This window comes from Eucyclogobius newberryi, unplaced genomic scaffold (assembly GCF_026437365.1).
Source record: "Eucyclogobius newberryi isolate DKJ021-1_F unplaced genomic scaffold, fEucNew1.0.hap1 SCAF_21, whole genome shotgun sequence".
NCBI lineage: Eukaryota > Metazoa > Chordata > Actinopteri > Gobiiformes > Gobiidae > Eucyclogobius > Eucyclogobius newberryi.
The window spans coordinates 4605760-4626498 of NW_027315846.1; the positions used below are offsets into that span (position 1 = coordinate 4605760).

The following is a 20739-nucleotide window of genomic DNA, read 5'->3' on the forward strand; positions in this document are numbered from 1 at the left end:
TGAGTAGTTTGTTTTAAATTGTTAATTGCGATGGTGTGGGTGGTCATTTTTCATCCTTCTGATTTCTGTGCATCGATGGGCTGTTTGTCCAGTTTATCTGCAACTATTTTCACTGCAATTACTATTAAATCTAAAGAGCCCCTTAAAAAGAGAGGATGCATCTATTCAAAATACTGAAAAAATATTTGTAAATTGCAGTAGCCAACAAGTCTCCTATAGCAACGTAAATTACACTAAAACAAACAGAGAAATTACAGCTTTGAACACAGTTGCTCACTAATCACAATGTAATAATAATAAATTGCCTAAATGTAAATACAATTCTGTCATGAAGTGGGAAAAATGGCTAAAGGTGTGTGTACAAATATACAGATTAGTATATGTACAGGTAAAATAAAATATGTATAATATATCTAGTCTTGGCACCTGAAATAGTAGTAAAAGTTGGTGGGTTGATGTGAGGAGCAGGTATCCATGAGTCCGTAAAAAATAAATAATAAAAATAAAGAAATAGCAGAATGGTTCTTCAAATGTTGCTATGTGGGTTGAGTACTATGAAGGTTATTTTGTGATTTTATTCCGAATTTATTTATTTTTCACAAAAATATTCATTGTATATGAATACGATAAAACATTTTTTTTCAATTCGATGTAAAAAAATGTATGTTAAAAAAAAATTATTAAAAAACAAATCTATGTCAAAAAATACGATGTCAAAATAAAATCCTTAGACGTCAGTTTTGTGTTTTTATTACAGCCAACCAGACTAAAGCAATTGAGCTGATTGTTCCCATTACTCACCAGTGCACAGTGAAAATGGTCAAAACTATTCTCTAAAATGTACTTTGTTCAGAATTATTCCTTCAAAACGTCAGCACGTGTCACAAAACTCCTGACGTGACAAACTGGCGCGTTCTGTCACTGCACTTTCCGTCCTGAAGGTGGCGGTAGAGGCACGTCACAGCATCGCGCCGAGCTTGAACGAAGAAGCGCGCGACATCCTCTACGCGTCAACAGCGTCTCAAAATCGGAAGCGCTCGTGCCCGTTACCCGTTCCCGTGCCTCCTCGTCCCGTTCATCCGCGACACCGAGCAGGATCCAGAGCCCCCCCGGTCCCCCCAGCAGCACCGACAAAACCACCGGGGAAACATGGCGTTCACGTTCGCGGCCTTCTGCTACATGCTCGCGCTCCTGCTCACGGCGGCGCTCATATTCTTCGCCATTTGGCACGTAAGTTTGGCGTCGCGGGCGGTCGGTCGGTCCCGCGGTTACGGAGAAGCTACGGGCCGTGATGCGTGAACCGTGCGCGACCCGTTGACGTCAGGCCGGGGGGGAAACGGTGCGGCACGAGCGCCTCCGTACACCGGGCTGCGCGTGCTCAATGCTACTTTACGTTTACAATGAATGGCACACACCCTGCTACCGTTAGCCACGCCGAGCTAAAACCCGACAGCAATTAAAAACGTATCGATATCGTTTTATCGGGATTAACAGAGCGGGCCCGGTTAGCTTCCCGTGCGTTTGTCGGTCGACGGTTTGTGTCGCGTTACCGAGCGGGTTTGTGTCAATGTCGGGCCCCGTCGGTGGGATTGTTGTGGCGCTAGCTGCGGGTTAGCGGCTAGTTAGCTCGGAATGCTAACTGCTAATGCCGCTGTCAGCTGCAGCCGCTTCCTCTCGCTCGAGTCTTCACGCTTTTATTAAAATGTGGCACTTTCGTCAAAAATTGTGCGTGTTTTTGAGTCAGAAACAACCAAAACCGGCGCATTTATTTTGCTTCACATTGCATTTTATTATTTATTATTTCTCCCAATGTTTAGCTTAGTTTCTGTGTTTTAAGTTAAAACACGCAATGAAAACCACATAACGCTTTTATCGATATATTCAAATTGCAAACGAATGTCAATGTTTATGTAAAATAACAACTATAAATGGCAACTAAAACTGAAGCATTCATCTATTTAACGTCTTAATTTAATATATAATAGCATCTGTTTTTCAATTTTCCCGTTAATTTTCATTATTTATGTCACGCCACATCGCTAAAGCTTATTATTTTTGCGAATTATCTTCACATCTGATGGCAATAAACCTTTCTTTGCGCTAATACAATGTTACAACGCTGTGTTAAAGCTCAAGTGTACAAAATGAAATCAAATGTCACCATGTATGCATTTGTTGTGTATATTTTTACAATTAAAACCACTGTATTTTCTGTGCATTTCTCTTCAGATTATTGCATTTGACGAGCTGAAGACCGATTACAAGAATCCCATAGATCAGTGTAACACGTTAAACCCGGTAAGTCCCCGTATTACCCGCCCCTCACCCTCTGCCCTTCTTACCGCACGCCAATTTGCTCTTTCTTAACTCTATTCTCTTCTTCTTACTCCACAAACTTTTTCAATCATTTCTCCGGCACTGTTTTGCTAAATAACCTGCCTGTTCTCTTGATTGCCAATTTTGTCAGCTGTCGAAACTCTCTAACTCCTTTGTTTTTTGTTCTTCCCTGATCTGCTTTTTATTTCTTTACTTTTTTTTTTACACTTTGTTAACGGCAAAAAGACAGTTGAAAGGGTCAAAAAGATTAAAAGAGTCAAAATTGCACTGAAGGTTTGTACCAGTCTTTAAAATGCCCGCTCAGTTCAATACAGTCTGCAGTTTATTTTTTTGTCATTTTGCACGAAGCAGTGTTTGCAAACGTCCTTTCAGTTAACTAATCTGGGGTCCGGGTCGGGATTAACCGCCACCTGTGTTCTTTTTTCGTAGTGTCTTATTTATTTTTTTACCACTCTGTCATTTGGGTACCATACTACTGTAATGGTAACCTGCAATTTCTGTCTTTTCACCCACTTCTTTGTATGATTAGACTTTCTAGACTCTAGTTAGCAGGGGCTTTAATTACTCCTCAATTACACACTTGTAAGTGAGCATTAATTTCTGTTTTTTCCCTTTTTCATGTACGTTTTTAGTTGTTAACTGAAAAGACTTGCAAATGCTCTGAACTTGCATGATTATTACAACCTTCCCTCTGTTTGCATAGAGCTACCAAAACAATTCCCAACGTACCGTCGAACAACGCCGCGTCGCTTTAAGTCGAGACCCGAAGTCTGAGGTTTACTCGTCAGGGAAGAACTACACTTTTTTTTTTTTTTTTTTTTTAAATCGCTTTTGTCCCAGGGCTGGGCAATTACTCCCAATTTTAATCGAGATTCGGTGATTTTCTAATTGTTGATGATCAGCGGTAAAAACGTGTACTTTGGAGCAGAGTTCAGACTTTGCAGTAAGAAATCTGACTATCGTATTTTCCGGACTATAAGTCGCACCAGCCAAAAAATTCATAATAGAGGGGAAAAAAAACATGAGTTGCACTGGAGTGTGAAAATAACAAATAATATCACATATAAGTCGCTCCAGAGTATAAGTATATAAATATAAGTTGAAAAAACGTACTTATAGTCCTGAAAATACGGTATTTATTATGTTAAATGGCACCGATTTAATAGTATATCTTATGTTCATGAAATAAATACTGAAAGCCTTTATGTTTTTGAAAAGTAAAGGTAAAATCGACCAAAGCATTTGTTTAAATTAGTTTTAAAAGTTTTTTTAAAAATTATTTAGTATTTTTTTGCTATATCACCCTGTCCTTTTGTGTCCCCACCCAATTGTTTCTTTTGAGTAGTAGTTTATAGTCATTTACATAATGCTGCTAAATGAACTGCCTAGAATTTTAAAAAGTAACTAGTTGCCATACAATCTTCCAAACAAAGATATAACGTGACATTTATGCACTTGTGTGGTTAATTTGACAGTGCATTACCGTTTTTCAAATGACAGGGATATTTTGGCACATTTCTGATGGATTAAAAAAAATAAACATTTATAATAATAATAAAAAGAGGGGAAAAAAAGATTAATTTATTTGTGTTAATATAAGAATGATTCTGCATCAACAGTCTAAATTATTATCTAAGCATCTGTTCAAACTCTTGTTTAGCACCTTCCGTGTTTGTGTATGTATTATTTCTATTTTTACATGACAAACTAAGCATTATTAATACTCTCTTCCTGCGTGAGTGGCTCCCCCCGGTGGCTGCAGTGGGCTCAATGATCACTGATTGTTTTTCTGCTAACGAGCTCGTGGCGGGCGCTCACTCGAACAGATGGTCCCGAAACCACCCGACTCGCTCCAAATCGCCACGACTCACAGCGCTCCCATTGGCCGAGGATTTCTGTAGTGGGAGGAGCCAGAAACAATCACAATTAAATTATTATTCACGTCGTCCTTTTAACAGCCATATTTTGAAATGGTTATTATTTATGTATTTTTAAAGACGTGAAATGTTTAACTTCCAAAGATGTTGTTTCTTTGCCCGAAATGTTCCACAATATGACTTTTAATAATCCAGGGCTGCAACAATAAATTTTAGCTGTATTTTTGAAACGGTATTAAATCAAAGTGTCAAAAAGAATAAACACTAATACACTTTATCTGTAAATCATCTCTGACTAGAAACCTTCAGTCACCATATTTTATCTTTAACCTCTTATTTTGATCATAATGTATTAAAAAATGTCCATGAACAATAGAAATAATACCATATTTTCCGGAGTATAAGACGCACCAGCCAAAAAAATTATAATCGAGAAGAAAAAAAAAACATAAGTTGCACTGGAGTATGAGTATAAAAGTATAAATATAAGTAAGTCGCACCCCGGCCAAAACTATGAATACAGGTGCGACTTATAGTCCGGAAAATACGGTAATTTGAAAGGTCGACTACTAAAATAATCGTTAGTTGCTGCTTGAAAACGGGAACATTTCAAGTTACGTGACAGATCTGTGCAGAATGTGTGTATTTCAAGCTATTTTTTTTAGCGTTTCCCATTAGTAAAGGAGACAATAGTGACATAGTCCAATTTGGTCCCCCACAAGTCAAACAAACTAAATCAACTAGTATGATGACTAGTAGTTCTTTGATTGTTTTATTAACTCAAAAGCATAAAAGGAAACTAAAATGTTCACAAAGTAAGTGTTTTCAAAGATTGATTAGAGGCAATAAGTGACATTTATAATAATTTTTCCACCGCAGTCTCAGCAGAATCTATGGGAAACTCTAGATGCTCAACAGATAAATATGATATTGTGGAACATTCCTAGCAAAGTAGCAACATCTCCATGGAGACCAGAAAAGTCCAGTTCACAGTTTAAACACCACCGTCGCTCGCCGCCATTTTTGTCCTCGATTCATTAAAAAAAAACTCCCATCGTTACGGCGATTCCAACCCAAGCCGCCCTCGACCGTTGTCCTTTGTATTTGGCAGCACAGTGCAGGATTCTCCCAGTGTCCCTGAACACCTCACGTGTCCTTCTACACGGGGCTCGCTTTGGCCCCTCTCCTCCTCCGCTGCATGGCTTCCTCCTCCCCCACGTGGTGCTCCATCTGCCCCTGTTTTACTAAACCTGCCGCTCTTCTGCTCACCGCATGCCCCCCCCCCCCCCCCCTGTATGAAGTGGATACAATGCAGAGGATGTGAGGCCCGGGCGAGCATTATGATCCTCCCCATAAGCTGCATGAACGACCGAGAAAATGAAAGAAAAGGGTGGATAATTTAGTCCACTTGCACTTGTATTAATGTAATTTAGTCTTCAGCTTCGAGCCTCGACAAACGGAGAAGATTGTGAGAACGGCATAAGAAAAACGAGAGCGCCGTCTTTGGATTACAGCGTTTTAAGACGTCAAATATTGTTAAAACTTGCAAACGACGGCCAGGATATTTGATGTGAGGGCAATGCCAGGTTATTGCCAGGTTATTACCAGGCTTTTAGATAGGATTTGAATTTTTTTTAGATAGGATTTGAAATTTTTTTTAGATAGGATTTTATTAAATAGGATTTGAAAACACCTCGTCCAAATCATTTTGTCCGGAGGTACGGGGGCTGACTAGGCGAAAAAACTAGTCGGCATTCTCCGGACCACGGCTTGGCATCCAATATTAATGATAATATTCCCTTTTTTTCCTAAGATTTATTAATAAAATGGCTGTCCCTGCACTCGAAAATGCCCGTCCACATTTTAAAATACCCCGTCCAAAATAAAGTAAGACGGGTCTATCTAAAAGCCTGGTTATTACGCTTCTGTTTCTTGAAAGCTACCAAGCAATGGAAGACGTTTTGTAGGAGTATTTCCAAGATGAGCGAGCAAATGTCAAAGTATAAGTAGCAAGAGCCTCAAGGCCAAATGTCGTGTCCTTGGAAAATAAGTGAAAGCTGCACTGTTGGAGTTCAGCCTCTTCACAGGGACACGATGTTAGGAAATGTTAGTGCTGCAACGATTAACAAAATAACACATTCAACAAAATTCCCTTGAAACCTAAAAACATTTCATTTGAATCCCTTACGTGGACCAAAGTTCAGCACAAATCTCGATCAAAATCACTGAATTTAACGCTTAAAACTCTATTTTTACTTCATAGAGTACTTCAATACTTTTACTCGGAGGCGAACTTTATTCAATGTCTAAAACGGTACAAGATAAAACAAAAGGAACCACATTAATCCAGTGGTTTTCCTTCTCTGCACCTCGTCAAAGATATAATACAATCTATGACTCTCGCTGTCCAGTTTGATCAGAATATAGATTAAGTTTTTATAACTTATTGGCCCTTTTACTTTTCACAGCCATGTTTCATCCTTCATTTAATCCATTACGTATTTAAAAATCTCAATGTTCAACAGAAATAATCGCTGACTCGTCGAATAGTTGAGATACAAGTGGCAAGATGTTAAATTTTCCCCCTGTATTTACTCTTATTTATAGCCGGTCAATATTAACATATGCGGGTGTGTTTGTACCAGTCTCTTCTCTAATGCTGTCGCTGAATGCCGCCTTTTCCTTTTTCCAGTATTTAATATATCTGTTTTCTAAGTCTCAGTACGCAGAGGTCATTTCTATCTGTTTTCCACGTTGTTCGTCCGGCGTCGTCATGGATATCGTGTCGCATTACCGTTTCCCCTCTCTCGTCGACAGCTGGTGCTTCCCGAGTATCTCATCCACTTCTTCTTCTGCGTGATGTTCTTCTGTGCGGCCGAGTGGCTCACGCTCTGCCTCAACCTGCCGCTGCTCGCGTATCACGTCTGGAGGTGAGTATTACCACGGTTCAAACACGACTAGAAATGGTTCTCACGTTCATTATTCTTTTTTTCCTCTTAAATTCAAAGAAACGGCTTAAACATGTACATTTGTGTTATTTTTGGCTAACTGACGATTAAAAGAATTAAAAGACATATTTTTTAGCATTTAACTGCGTTGGCGCTAGTTTGATGAATCCCGTTTGGAAAGTCTTCCCCTCCGAGCGTCAAAAACACTCGTTCTGAACCTCTCCCATTTCTCGTTCTGAGCAGTTCTGCCTCAAATCACGGTCGTGGCTACATTTGATGGTTGGAGGCTAGCTAGTATGTTTCTCTCATGTAATTCCGTCTTCTGCCAGTAGAAGGAGCCAAAAGTCAATTCCTGGCATGGCAAAAGGCATCAAGTATTTATTTATTTATTTATTGTTCTAAAACATGAGATGCCAAACTAATGTAACTAAGGTGCATGTTTACAATACAAATAATGCTTAATATTTGAACTACAATGACCCAAAGGAGCACAGAATCCTGTCCTCGCTCGGAGTCTGACGTTTAACAGTTAAAACCAAACCTCACGACCTCTGGCTCAAGAGGAACAGGTCTGTAATCATTGATCCTGAGGTGTTGTTTTTACGTGTTTTTCCTGTCCTGTCCTGCCAGGGAAAGAAGCCAATGTGCAAATTCTGGCATATTTACACTGTATCTTCATTAATATGCACTGTCCCTTTTAAAATAAGGGAGTGTCTGCAGTGCCGCGGCGCGCAGCCATAACTGCCATATTATTTTTGTGCCGGCCGCGCGCCGCGGCTCCTGAAACCGCGCCGCTATTTGAACGCGTTTTAGCGCCGTTTTAGACCACGCCGGGTTAAGGTTAGGGTTAGGGTTAGCCATGAGGCTATAACGGGCTATAAGGGAAATGCCGCGGTCCCTGAAACTGCGCGGCCCTCCAGCCACGGCCTTAAAATAAATACATACATCTAAATCTAGAAATGTGAAATAAACACAAACAAAGCCAGATTGTGGATCATCCAATACTTCTGAAGGGTAGATTAGAGTGAAATGAGTGGTTAAACCGGGTTAATGAAGCACAAACCCTGGATTTTTGGCCCAGTCTTCGGTCTCAATGCGATAAATCCAGTCCTTGACTTCAGGGGAAAAGTCCGTCCCCAGATATATGACAACAATGAAAATAATAATATAACAATACAATATGAAAATGCCACTTTGCTCCTAAAATGATGCACACTGAGCGTTTATTAGGCTCATGATCTAACGTAGACTGACGTTACTCTCTTGAGGCAGTGTGCAAAAAAATGTGCAAAGTAGAAGATTCGAGTGACGATCTGTTAAATACAATTCAATTTAAGATATTTGTGTTCATCTTTCTAGTGAACTGTCCTTCGCTCAAGAGTCCTCTAGAAGTCCATGTATTCCACAGCGTTTGATTTAAATGTGATCGACCCCGTGTGTTCCAGGTACATGAGTCGCCCGGTCATGAGCAGCCCGGGCCTGTACGACCCCACCACCATCATGAACGCCGACATTCTGGCCTATTGTCAGAAAGAAGGCTGGTGCAAACTGGCCTTCTACCTCCTCTCCTTCTTCTACTATCTCTACGGGTGAGTTTTCAGGCTCCGTTTGCGCTCGCTCTCCTCGCCAAACCTCAGATTAAATCACTTATTTTGGCTAGTTTTGGTTCATTTTGTTGACATGCGAAGAGAGCACTGCATCACTGCTGTTATTGGGCTGCCCCAAGTAAATTGTATGTTTGCTGTGACCCGACCAACATTTTTCAAGTGGGTCGGTAGGTAGGTAAATTCTTTTTCTTTTCTTTTTTTTACTTTGAAGGCATAACAAATTCCAAATTTGTATATAAAATCCACCCATTTAATGATAATTACTCCACTTCGTTTGAATGTTTGGACGCTTTGTTTGCTCTCAGCGTCACAGAATAGCGATCAATCTCCACTTTTTCACCTCCAAGTCCCACTAGCACATCACGTATCAGTCGGTCTTAAAACCATCAACTTATTCTTAATTCTCTTCGACCGATCTGTCACCGACACCGCACTGAACACATGTTGTCATTTGGGCGGCAGTAGCTCAGTGGTAGAGTGCTCGTCTTCTGATCCAAAGGTCGGCGGTTCGGCTCCCCGCTCTCACTCGGTGCGATCGCAGCTGCCTCATGTGAATACTGCCGTTGTGTCCTTGGGTAAGACACTTAACCCAACTCGCCCCCAGTGTCTGCGTACATCTGGGGTGTGAATGTGTGTCAATGAGACGTTCTCCGTTCGTGTTTGTTTCATTTCTCGACGGTTTTCGCGACATTTTCGGCTGTAAAATATTTCTAGCAAGTTTCAGTGATACATAATTCTTCAACACGGTGCTTTTTAGAAAAACGGTCGGTGAGTCGGCGAGATACAAGACAAAAAATAGTTGGCATCATTTTGACAAAATATTGTATTTTTCAGTCTGCATTTTTTTTACCAGGTCAGTCGGGTTACGGCAAACAGACATATTTGTTGTTTGCCTTTTGTTTTTTTGTTTATACTTTTATGTCTAGAAGTGTATTTGGAAAGACAATAAGTGAAGTATCTGCTCTGAACACGGTGACTCACTCCGCCCCTTCTTCTTCTCTTCCACAGAATGATCTACGTGCTGGTGAGCTCCTAAAATGGACAACCGCGAGGGACAGAACCCTTCAGCAAAGAACCGGCCCCTGGACTTTTCACTCAAGTCCGGTCTGAACTCTGACCTCTGACCTCCGCTGTGGACCGACGACAACCAGAACGACGCCATTTTAACCAGTGAACTCTTTAAACCTCCACTTCAGCTCATCGCACTCATGGGAAAGGGAGACTGCGGAAAGGATTTCTGTTTTTATTTTAAATGCTGTGGTGATTTTTATGCTTAAGGTTGAAATAATAAATGAAACTTGTTTTTTTTGTTCCAGACGTTTTGAGTGTTTACAGATGTAGTTTTTCAGGAAGTCGCAGCGATTTCGGCGCATTTCTCTGGGTAAACGTTAGATTCTGGGCTTTGGTAGTCGAAAGTCTGCCTCTAGTGGTGGAAAAGCGCAAAACCGGACCCTCGTTTTGACCCTTGTAATGGTTTAAAGCTGCATTATGTAACTTTACGTAACACAACTTTAAGAACCCTTTCAGATCTCGTGTTTTAATCCATTTTAATCCATTATTTCACACAATCTTCTGTTAAACTCATTGGCTTCTCACTGTCGCCTCCATTTCCTGTGAAAATGTTGATACATATTTCACTCGGGCGGTAAAGCTAACTGGAGGCACCGCTCTGTCTGAAGCTCTGTTCAAATTGGACTGATTTGTGCAGTAAAAGTACTTTAGTTTGAAGTAACATCAGTCAAGAGCCGAGGTGGGTAGTACTCCGGAGCAGTACACTTACTTTTTGAAGAAATTGTACTTTTTGGAGTAGATTTTCTGGACTTTAATGTGTCGGTTCCTCTTCTCACGAGCCATAAAAGCTTCATTTTGACACTACAACATCTGAACATTTCTTTAGTGTGACTTTGTTTTATCCTTTATCCACTACTTTGTACTTCTACTCCAGTCGCCTGAGTACAATGTTTTTTTTTGCCTCTGGTCACAAGCTAGCATTAGCCACAAACTAGCATTAGCTCGCACACTCGGCGTTTAGTTTCAAAGTAAACTCCGCAGGACGCTCGTATTGATCACAGGCTCCTTTTAAAATGTGTTTAAATCTATTTTGTCTTAAACTTTAAATGTGCTGTGTGCATTGTGACGCCATGGTAACGCTATGGTAACGCCATGGTAACGGTGGAACCTTCCTCCAGTGACATAAATGCACTTCTCCCCAGCGTATAAATCATTTTTTTGTCTTTTATAATTCTACTTAGACGCACTGACCGTTCTGGTTACGGTCTCCATCCGCTGGTCTCCATGGGGATGCTTTTGGCTTTGCTACAAATATTCCACAGTGGTGCATTAGACGTGCCGATCTTAAGATTTATTCAGTTACAGCAATGTCTTTGAAAAACCAGGCATTCTCAACAGTGAGCGGACTCACCTCTCCACAGATCTGACCTGTAACTGGGCCTGATGGTGTTGCCTATTGCGGAACAAGAAATATGAACACATTTTCTTTGTACTGTATTACATTTTAACATTTGAGTTCTTAACAGGAACTGGGACTGAACGTTGACATTTTTCACATTTGGACTAAATGTATCAACTTTGAGCTTCTTTATTCAACTTAAAACTTGATTTAAACTAGATTATTAGTGTTTTACCCCAAACACATTTCCTGTGGACTGAAATACCACGTCTGACAAGGTTTTAAATGGGTTTTTATCAGCGGGAAGTTGCACAGGGACAATCGAGTGTCAAAAATGTCTTTCAAAACGACCAGAAACAGTTTATTTTTCCATCTTACAATTGCTGGAAAACAACCACGAGAGCAACACTTCTGCTTTTGTGTTTGTAGAAAACCAGTGTTCTACCTTGTGTTTTTTATATCCCTTTAATTAAAAAAAAGGTAGAATCAACAGTAAAAACTCAGCTCTAGACGTTTTTCAGATGTATTTTAGTAGCAAACTGGTGCCGTACTGTTGACTGTACCTTTAAGAGATTCCACTTTTATTTATTGAATGTGTTTGTCTTTTGTGTTGAAATATCAAACGAGCTTCTTTCACGTCTGCATTTTTAGTCGCTCTGGATCAAGTTTAGGAACGACTTATTGCCATTTTTCTTTTTTTAATCGTCAGGGAAACAGAATTTAAGTGTTTGTTTTAGACCCTGACGCGTCGCAATGAGAACATGGACTATAGTTTTTATTTAAATCTGAATAATAAAAAAATCATCTCCCACTGTTTAATGCTTTTTTTTCTCCTCACATTTTTATTTAAAAAAAAATTCAACCAAAGTTTATTTTTTTGACCAATACCGTATAGTATAAGTCGCACCAGTCAAAAAATGCATAAGAGAAGAAAAAAACATATAAAGTATTGGTCGCACCCCGGCCAAAACTATGAAAAAATGTGGGACTTATAGTCTGGAAAATACAGTACTTTTCTGATTTATTAAAGTACTTTGTTTTTGTAATTTTGTAAGATTTTCTTCACTACATTTGACTGATGAAACCAAATAGAATTTTAATGAAAAAGAAAACAGTTCACAATTGCGCCACGTTTCAATTATCGATGAGTTTAAATTGACCTTACTAAAGTGTTATTTGTGTGAAACATTGTATTATGTCAAGAATAAAAAGTGTCCAAAAAGTACATTTAATCAAAAGGGTGCGGCTTCAGAAAAGGAATATTCCACATTTATTCATCAACTTTTGAACCCAAATACAGCTGCTTTCTCTTGTAATGAAGTGTAGTATTTATATTTAGTCCTTTACAGGCCGTGAATAGAAGCTAAATAAGCTAATGTTTTGTTATGATCGATTATATATGAATTAAACAGTTTCGAACAAATAAACAAATCCTGAAATTGCATCAATTGAAGAAATAAGTGTAAATGAAGGGATTTTGTAATCGCTGTCATTTGAGTTCAGAACATTTTTCAGAAACGACTAAAATATTGTTAAATCAAATGATAGCGTGGCTCAGTTCAGTCACACTGGATGTATTAATTATTTAATTTTTCCAGGCACACAAGTTGAAAGTCGGAGGATTAGCCGACTAAAAAAGGGAAAAGTGATCTGACAAGGCCGTGAGATCACAGGAGATCACACAAATACTTTTCAGAAAACTACTCGTAAACAGTGGATTTATCAGTTAAAAAACAGGTTAAACTCACACTTCACTCACAAATCTCTGCCGTTTTGAACATAATCCCTTTAAAACGCTCCAAAAAGTAACTGACCAACAAACATTTTGGTCGACCAAGACAATCTGTGTGATGTTTATGAACTATTTAAAAGAAATCGTTTTCACCACCTTTTAATTTAGACCGTTTGTGTCATTATAAAGCACTTTTGTTCATCCTCGTTTGGCTAAATCAAACAACTTTTATCACCAAATTCTGACTTTGCAGCAAAATCCACTCAATTCTTTTATTTTGTCCACGTAAAAATCTATAATTAAAGTATTCTCTTAAAGTGCAGTCATCACAGAATACTATTATTATGATTATTATGACCCAAACACAATCAGAAAACGATACAAACGTGTTGTGAAGATTTGTTTTCAGAGGCTTCGATCACCGCGACACACATCGTTCCGTCGCTACGTCTCTCGAGTCTTGATACAACGTGAACTTGTCCCGGAACTCGTGAAGGAAGTTGTATTGCTGCAAGAAAAACGTGAGAGGAAAACAAACGTACGTCTCATAAAACAAACGTACGTCCCATGAAACAAACCTACGTCTCATGAAACAAACGTACGTTTCATAAAACAAAAGTACGTCGCACAAAACAAAACGTACGTCTCATGAAACAAACGTACGTCTCATGAAACAAACGTACGTCTCATGAAACAAACGTACGTCTCATGAAACAGACGTACGTCTCATGAAACAAACGTACGTCTCATAAAACAAACGTACGTCTCATGAAACAAACGTACGTCTCATGAAACAAACGTACGTCTCATGAAACAGACGTACGTCTCATGAAACAAACGTACGTCTCATAAAACAAACGTACGTCTCATAAAACAAACGTACGTCTCATGAAACAAACGTACGTCTCATGAAACAAACGTACGTCTCATGAAACAAACGTACGTCTCATAAAACAAACGTACGTCTTATGAAACAAACGTACATCTCATAATAAAGCAAACGTACGTCTTATGAAACAAACGTACGTCTTATGAAACAAACGTACGTCTCATAAAACAAACGTACGTCTTATGAAACAAACGTACGTCTTATAAAACAAACGTACGTCTCATGAAACAAACGTACGTCTCATGAAACAAACGTACGTCTTATAAAACAAACGTACGTCTCATGAAACAAACGTACGTCTCATGAAACAAACATACGTCTCATGAAACAAACGTACGTCTCATAAAACAAACGTACGTCTTATAAAACAAACGTACGTCTCATGAAACAAACGTACGTCTCATAAAACAAACGTACGTCTTATAAAACAAACGTACGTCTCATAAAACAAACGTACATCTCATAAAACAAACGTATGTCTTATGAAACAAACGTACGTCTCATGAAACAAACGTACATCTCATAATAAAACAAACGTACGTCTTATGAAACAAACGTACGTCTCATGAAACAAACGTACGTCTCATAAAACAAACGTACGTCTCATGAAACAAACGTACGTCTTATAAAACAAACGTACGTCTCATGAAACAAACGTACGTCTCATGAAACAAACGTACGTCTCATAAAACAAACGTACGTCTCATGAAACAAACGTACGTCTCATGAAACAAACGTACGTCTCATGAAACAAACGTACGTCTCATAAAACAAACGTACGTCTTATGAAACAAACGTACATCTCATAATAAAGCAAACGTACGTCTTATGAAACAAACGTACGTCTTATGAAACAAACGTACGTCTCATAAAACAAACGTACGTCTTATGAAACAAACGTACGTCTTATAAAACAAACGTACGTCTCATGAAACAAACGTACGTCTCATGAAACAAACGTACGTCTTATAAAACAAACGTACGTCTCATGAAACAAACGTACGTCTCATGAAACAAACATACGTCTCATGAAACAAACGTACGTCTCATAAAACAAACGTACGTCTTATAAAACAAACGTACGTCTCATGAAACAAACGTACGTCTCATAAAACAAACGTACATCTCATAAAACAAACGTATGTCTTATGAAACAAACGTACGTCTCATGAAACAAACGTACATCTCATAATAAAACAAACGTACGTCTTATGAAACAAACGTACGTCTCATGAAACAAACGTACGTCTCATAAAACAAACGTACGTCTCATGAAACAAACGTACGTCTTATAAAACAAACGTACGTCTCATGAAACAAACGTACGTCTCATAAAACAAACGTACGTCTCATGAAACAAACGTACGTCTCATGAAACAAACGTACATCTCATAATAAAACAAACGTACGTCTCATAAAACAAACGTACGTCTCATGAAACAAACGTACGTCTTATAAAACAAACGTACGTCTCATGAAACAAACGTACGTCTCATGAAACAAACGTACATCTCATAATAAAACAAACGTACGTCTCATAAAACAAACGTACGTCTCATGAAACAAACATACGTCTCATGAAACAAACGTACGTCTCATAATAAAACAAACGTACGTCTTATAAAACAAACGTACGTCTCATGAAACAAACGTACGTCTCATAAAACAAACGTACGTCTTATAAAACAAACGTACGTCTCATAAAACAAACGTACGTCTCATGAAACAAACGTACGTCTCATGAAACAAACGTACATCTCATAATAAAACAAACGTACGTCTCATAAAACAAACGTATGTCTTATGAAACAAACGTACGTCTCATGAAACAAACGTACATCTCATAATAAAACAAACGTACGTCTCATAAAACAAACGTATGTCTTATGAAACAAACGTACGTCTCATGAAACAAACGTACGTCTCATAAAACAAACGTACGTCTCATGAAACAAACGTACGTCTCATGAAACAAACGTACGTCTCATGAAACAAACGTACGTCTCATGAAACAAACGTACGTCTCATAAAACAAACGTACGTCTCATGAAACAAACGTACGTCTCATGAAACAAACGTACGTCTCATGAAACAAACGTACGTCTCATGAAACAAACGTACGTCTCATGAAACAAACGTACGTCTCATGAAACAAACGTACGTCTCATGAAACAAACGTACGTCTCATGAAACAAACGTACGTCTCATAAAACAAACGTACGTCTCATAAAACAAACGTACGTCTCATAAAACAAACGTACGTCTCATGAAACAAACGTACGTCTCATGAAACAAACGTACGTCTCATGAAACAAACGTACGTCTCATGAAACAAACGTACGTCTCATGAAACAAACGTACGTCTCATGAAACAAACGTACGTCTCATGAAACAAACGTACGTCTTATGAAACAAACGTACGTCTCATGAAACAAACGTACGTCTTATGAAACAAACGTACGTCTTATGAAACAAACGTACGTCTTATGAAACAAACGTACGTCTCATAAAACAAACGTACGTCTCATAAAACAAACGTACGTCTCATGAAACAAACGTACGTCTCATGAAACAAACGTACGTCTCATGAAACAAACGTACGTCTCATGAAACAAACGTACGTCTCATGAAACAAACGTACGTCTTATGAAACAAACGTACGTCTCATGAAACAAACGTACGTCTTATGAAACAAACGTACGTCTTATGAAACAAACGTACGTCTTATGAAACAAACGTACGTCTCATGAAACAAACGTACATCTCATAAAACAAAAGTACGTCTCATGAAACAAACGTACGTCTCATGAAACAAACGTACGACATTATTTGGACTCACTTTGACGGTCTGGATGGCTCCGCCCCCTCGATGCTCCCTCAGGATCTCGATGGCTTTGGTCGCGCTCATGTTCGTAGAAAGCTGCAGCAGAAGACACGCAGCGACTGCAGCGGAAACAACCGCAAAGTCTCATTTTTTCAATTTTAAAACTACTATAATACACAATTATATTGTGCAGATACTTACTCAATCCGGAGCGGCCCAATCCTCCATAACAGCTGAAAACCAGAAGTAAAAGTATTTATAATAACGTACAAATGACACATAATAACTTTAGTCTTTCTCTTACTTTGATGAAACAAAAATAGCACCTTAAGAGTTAAAGTTAGACGTCTATGTATTAACAATTATCCATGTATTTCTGTCACGTCCGTGTGATTTTGATGCATTTTTTGAATTGCCTTGTGTACGAACTGTGCACGTAAAGTTTTCATTTACAACGTGAGGCATGTGAGGAATAAAATGTTATTTATTCAGCAAAATATGTAGAATAGAAATGGTTTGGGAGCTTCTGGTGACTCCAAAGCTGTTCACAAATACCTCTGAAGTGGATAAATAACTAAAGAGAGATAAGAATAAGATAAAGAGCTATTTGTCCAGTATTTGTCCAGCGTCCGTCCAGCGTCCGTCCAACGTTCGTCCAGCGTCCGTCCAACGTCCGTCCAACGTCCGTCCAGCTTTCGTCCAGAGTTCGTCCAGCGTTCGTCCAACGTTCGTCCAGCGTCCGCCCAGCGTCCGTCCAGCGTTCGTCCAGCGTCCGTCCAGCGTTCGTCCAACGTCCGTCCAGCGTTCGTCCAGCGTCCGTCCAGCGTTCGTCCAACGTCCGTCCAGCGTTCGTCCAGCGTTCGTCCAACGTTCGTCCAGCGTCCGCCCAGCGTCCGTCCAGCGTTCGTCCAGCGTCCGTCCAGCGTTCGTCCAACGTCCGTCCAGCGTTCGTCCAGCGTTCGTCCAACGTTCGTCCAACGTTCGTCCAGCGTTCGCCCAGCGTCCGCCCAGCGTCCGCCCAGCGTCCGTCCAGCGTCCGTCCAGCGTCCGTCCAGCGTTCGTCCAGCGTCCGTCCAACGTTCGTCCAGCGTTCGTCCAGCGTCCGTCCAGCGTCCGTCCAACGTTCGTCCAGCGTTTGTCCAGGGTTCGTCCAGAGTTCGTCCAGCGTCCGTCCAACGTTCGTCCAACGTTCGTCCAGCGTTCGTCCAGCATTCGTCCAACATTCGTCCAACATTCGTCCAGTATTTCTCCAGTATTTGTCCACTCACTGTATGACGGTCTTCCGGCAGTGGTCCAGGCTGCACGTGAGCTCCTCCAGGATCCTGCAGCAGAGCTCGAGCTCGGGGGCGTCGCCGTCGGAGAAGGGGCGGTGCCGGACCCTGAAGCCGCTCTGGACGTAGACCTCCAGCAGCGACGGCACGCGGTACTTACTGAGCTCGCCCCGGGTGCAGAACACAAACACGTCCTGAACGCCCTGGGACCGAAGCTCGCCTGGAAACAGAGTCCAAATCAATCAATCAATCAATCAATCAATCAATCAACCAATCAATCTTTATTTATCGAGCCCTTTACAGTGACAAAAGTGCTTCACAATAAAAAAAAATCAAGGCAATATAAAACATAAAACTAAGTAAAAACAAACAAAATAATACAAAATAAAGTGTCACTACATTACAGAGTGTTAAAAGCCAGTCTGAATAAATACCGTATTTTCCGGACTATAAGTCGCACCTTTTTTCATAGTTTTGGCCGGGGTGCGACTTATATTATATATATATTATATATTATATTATTATACTTATATGTATACTTATATACTTATACTCCAGAGCAACTTTTATGTGATGTTATTTGTTATTTTCACACTTGCAAATGCATTTCATACTCCAGTGCGACTTATATATGTTATTTTCTTCTCTATTATGCATTTTTGGGCTGGTGCGACTTATACTCCTTATAGTCCGGAAAATACGGTAGTTGTTATATTATTATTATGTTATGTCTTAATGAAGAACAATTCTGACATTCACATTTTTGATCTAATTCTAAGTAATAAGGATGAATATATATATATATATATTTATGTATTTTTTTAGTTTTATTGTACATAAACACAACAAAAAGACTAATACAGCTACATTTTTACCATTTTGACCATGTTCTTGACACTCACCCACGTCTCGCTGTAAATTCCTGTGAACGTCCTTGAACTTGCAGCCTGCACACGACACGACAAAGACAAAGCTCACGATCGCGACACAGATTCACACAAATGTAAAACTCACGAGAATAAAACGATGTATAAATATATAAACCTGGAAGTGCACAAATCCCCAAGAACTGCGAGCTGCCGACCGTCGCCAGAGGAAGCCTGCGACCGAGAGACCACAGCCATTATTCCCACCATCAAACGGACATTTTAATATCAAGAGCAGAGTTTTCCTCTGACCAGGAAACGTGGAACGGAGTGAGAGCTTCCTCTTTGACGTCGTCTTCATCGGACGAAGAGTCGAACTCGTTTGTTCTCATGGCGACTGAGGAAACAAAGAAACAAGAGAAAACGGAATTACGGTCTCGAATGCAGCGTTAAATTTAAGCTTTATAAATGTATTTACCGTATTTTCCGGACTATATCGCACCTTTTTCATAGTTTTGGCCGGGGTGCGACTTATACTTATATTTATACTTATATACTTATACTCCAGAGTGACTTATATGTGATATTATTTGTTATTTTCTCACTTGCAACAGCATTTCATACTCCAGTGGGACTTATATATGTTTTTTTCTTCTCTTTTATGCATTTTTTGGCTGGTGCGACTTATACTCTGGAAAATACGGTACTGTTTTTTACTAGGGCTACTACACTTTTTATCTTTATGCTTTTATGCCATGATGATATTTTGCATTATTTATTTATCTAAATGTAGATTAGGACAGACAATAAGCATTTTTGATGAGGGTAAAATCCAGATATTTAAGATATTTACTGGACAAACGCTCATAAATATCAATCCCCAATAGTTTTTGTTTTGTTTTTTCATTTTGTTGACAAATATATTACCGTACTTTACCACGAATGATATATACTTTTTGTGACGCTCAAAAGCGAGACTTGTTTTATTCTTTCCGTCCCGTGTAACAGAAGAGCAAACAGACTGACATTTCTACTTATGACGTCTTAAAAAACATTAGTATTTAGTATTTTATGTGATTTAATCAATGAAAATGTGACAGATTATTTCGTTTTGCCTCCATCTGGATTCCTGACATTTGAACAGGTCCATCATTGATTTTTAAGGGTCAATAACAGATAATACTTTAATTGGTCCTTAATATCAATAACAAAACACATAATTATTGAGATTTTCTGAATGGAGAGAATGTAATTTTAGCACTAGAACAGAACAAACTCGTACCATCATTAAGCTTTGTTACATGCAGTATTTTTCTGGTGTAAATATTAAATAAATATTAAATACATATTCAATAATGAAACGTTGTGGGAGGAGCTCAACAGTTGTCACATTTAAACCTCTCTTTGCACTTAATAACACGAAAACAACGCATGGAATTCAAAATACCATTAATATACAGAAACCTGAGTTGAATGCATTAAGTATATTATAATTCAGACATAAAATAGCCACAGAATGTAAACGAACGCGATCGTGGCTAACATGCTAGCATGCTAACACGCAGCTAAAACTGACCAATCAAGAAAAGTGCAAATAATCTGCAATTGCACGCGGCGGGATTTAAACTTTACTGGACATAACAGCGCTATAGCAACACGTTTAACAGTATAAACCAGCCATAAAGAGGATAGAAAAGGTTAGATTGGCGCTCACCGTGCGTTTGTGAAGCTTTTGACAGCTCCAGCTGCTGCTGCGTTTGAAAAGTCTGTGACCCACGCAGCCAATCAGGGGCGAGTATTCTCTTTGACCGCGCCCACAAGCAGAGACGTCACTAAAGTTACTCATTATCATAAATATATCACATTATTTATATTACATTACAATTTTAAATGAAAGTGAAAATGAACTAAACAGGAAGGTGCAGACTGTGTGAGGTCTGCAATAGTAACTATAGTAACCATGGTAACCATAGTAACC

At 39.3% G+C, this 20739-nt stretch overlaps 2 protein-coding genes across 3 annotated transcripts; one reads left to right on the top strand and one right to left on the bottom strand.

Moving 5' to 3' along the window:
- Positions 1-1095: 1095 nt before the first annotated feature.
- On the top strand, positions 1096-11637 carry cnih1 (cornichon family member 1). Of its 2 annotated transcripts, XM_072458016.1 has the most exons (6): positions 1096-1230; positions 2230-2298; positions 2563-2610; positions 7032-7144; positions 8608-8751; positions 9778-11637. In XM_072458016.1, exons 1-6 carry the CDS (start codon positions 1150-1152, stop codon positions 9803-9805), a joined length of 483 nt encoding a protein of 160 aa, XP_072314117.1. In that variant the 5' UTR covers positions 1096-1149; the 3' UTR covers positions 9806-11637. The 2 variants fall into 2 exon arrangements, with proteins under 2 accessions (XP_072314117.1, XP_072314118.1); XM_072458017.1 differs by lacking the exon at positions 2563-2610 and having other exon boundaries at positions 1105-1230; positions 9778-10091.
- Positions 11638-11739: 102 nt separating this feature from the next.
- On the bottom strand, positions 11740-20518 carry cdkn3 (cyclin dependent kinase inhibitor 3). The gene is made up of 8 exons (XM_072458015.1): positions 20476-20518; positions 19074-19158; positions 18940-18995; positions 18798-18842; positions 17893-18115; positions 16826-16857; positions 16640-16743; positions 11740-13419 (listed from the first exon to the last, which is right to left on the bottom strand). The coding sequence occupies exons 2-8, from the start codon at positions 19151-19153 to the stop codon at positions 13330-13332; spliced, it is 630 nt and encodes a 209-aa protein (XP_072314116.1). The 5' UTR covers positions 19154-19158; positions 20476-20518; the 3' UTR covers positions 11740-13329.
- Between the last annotated feature and the right edge of the window lie 221 nt (positions 20519-20739).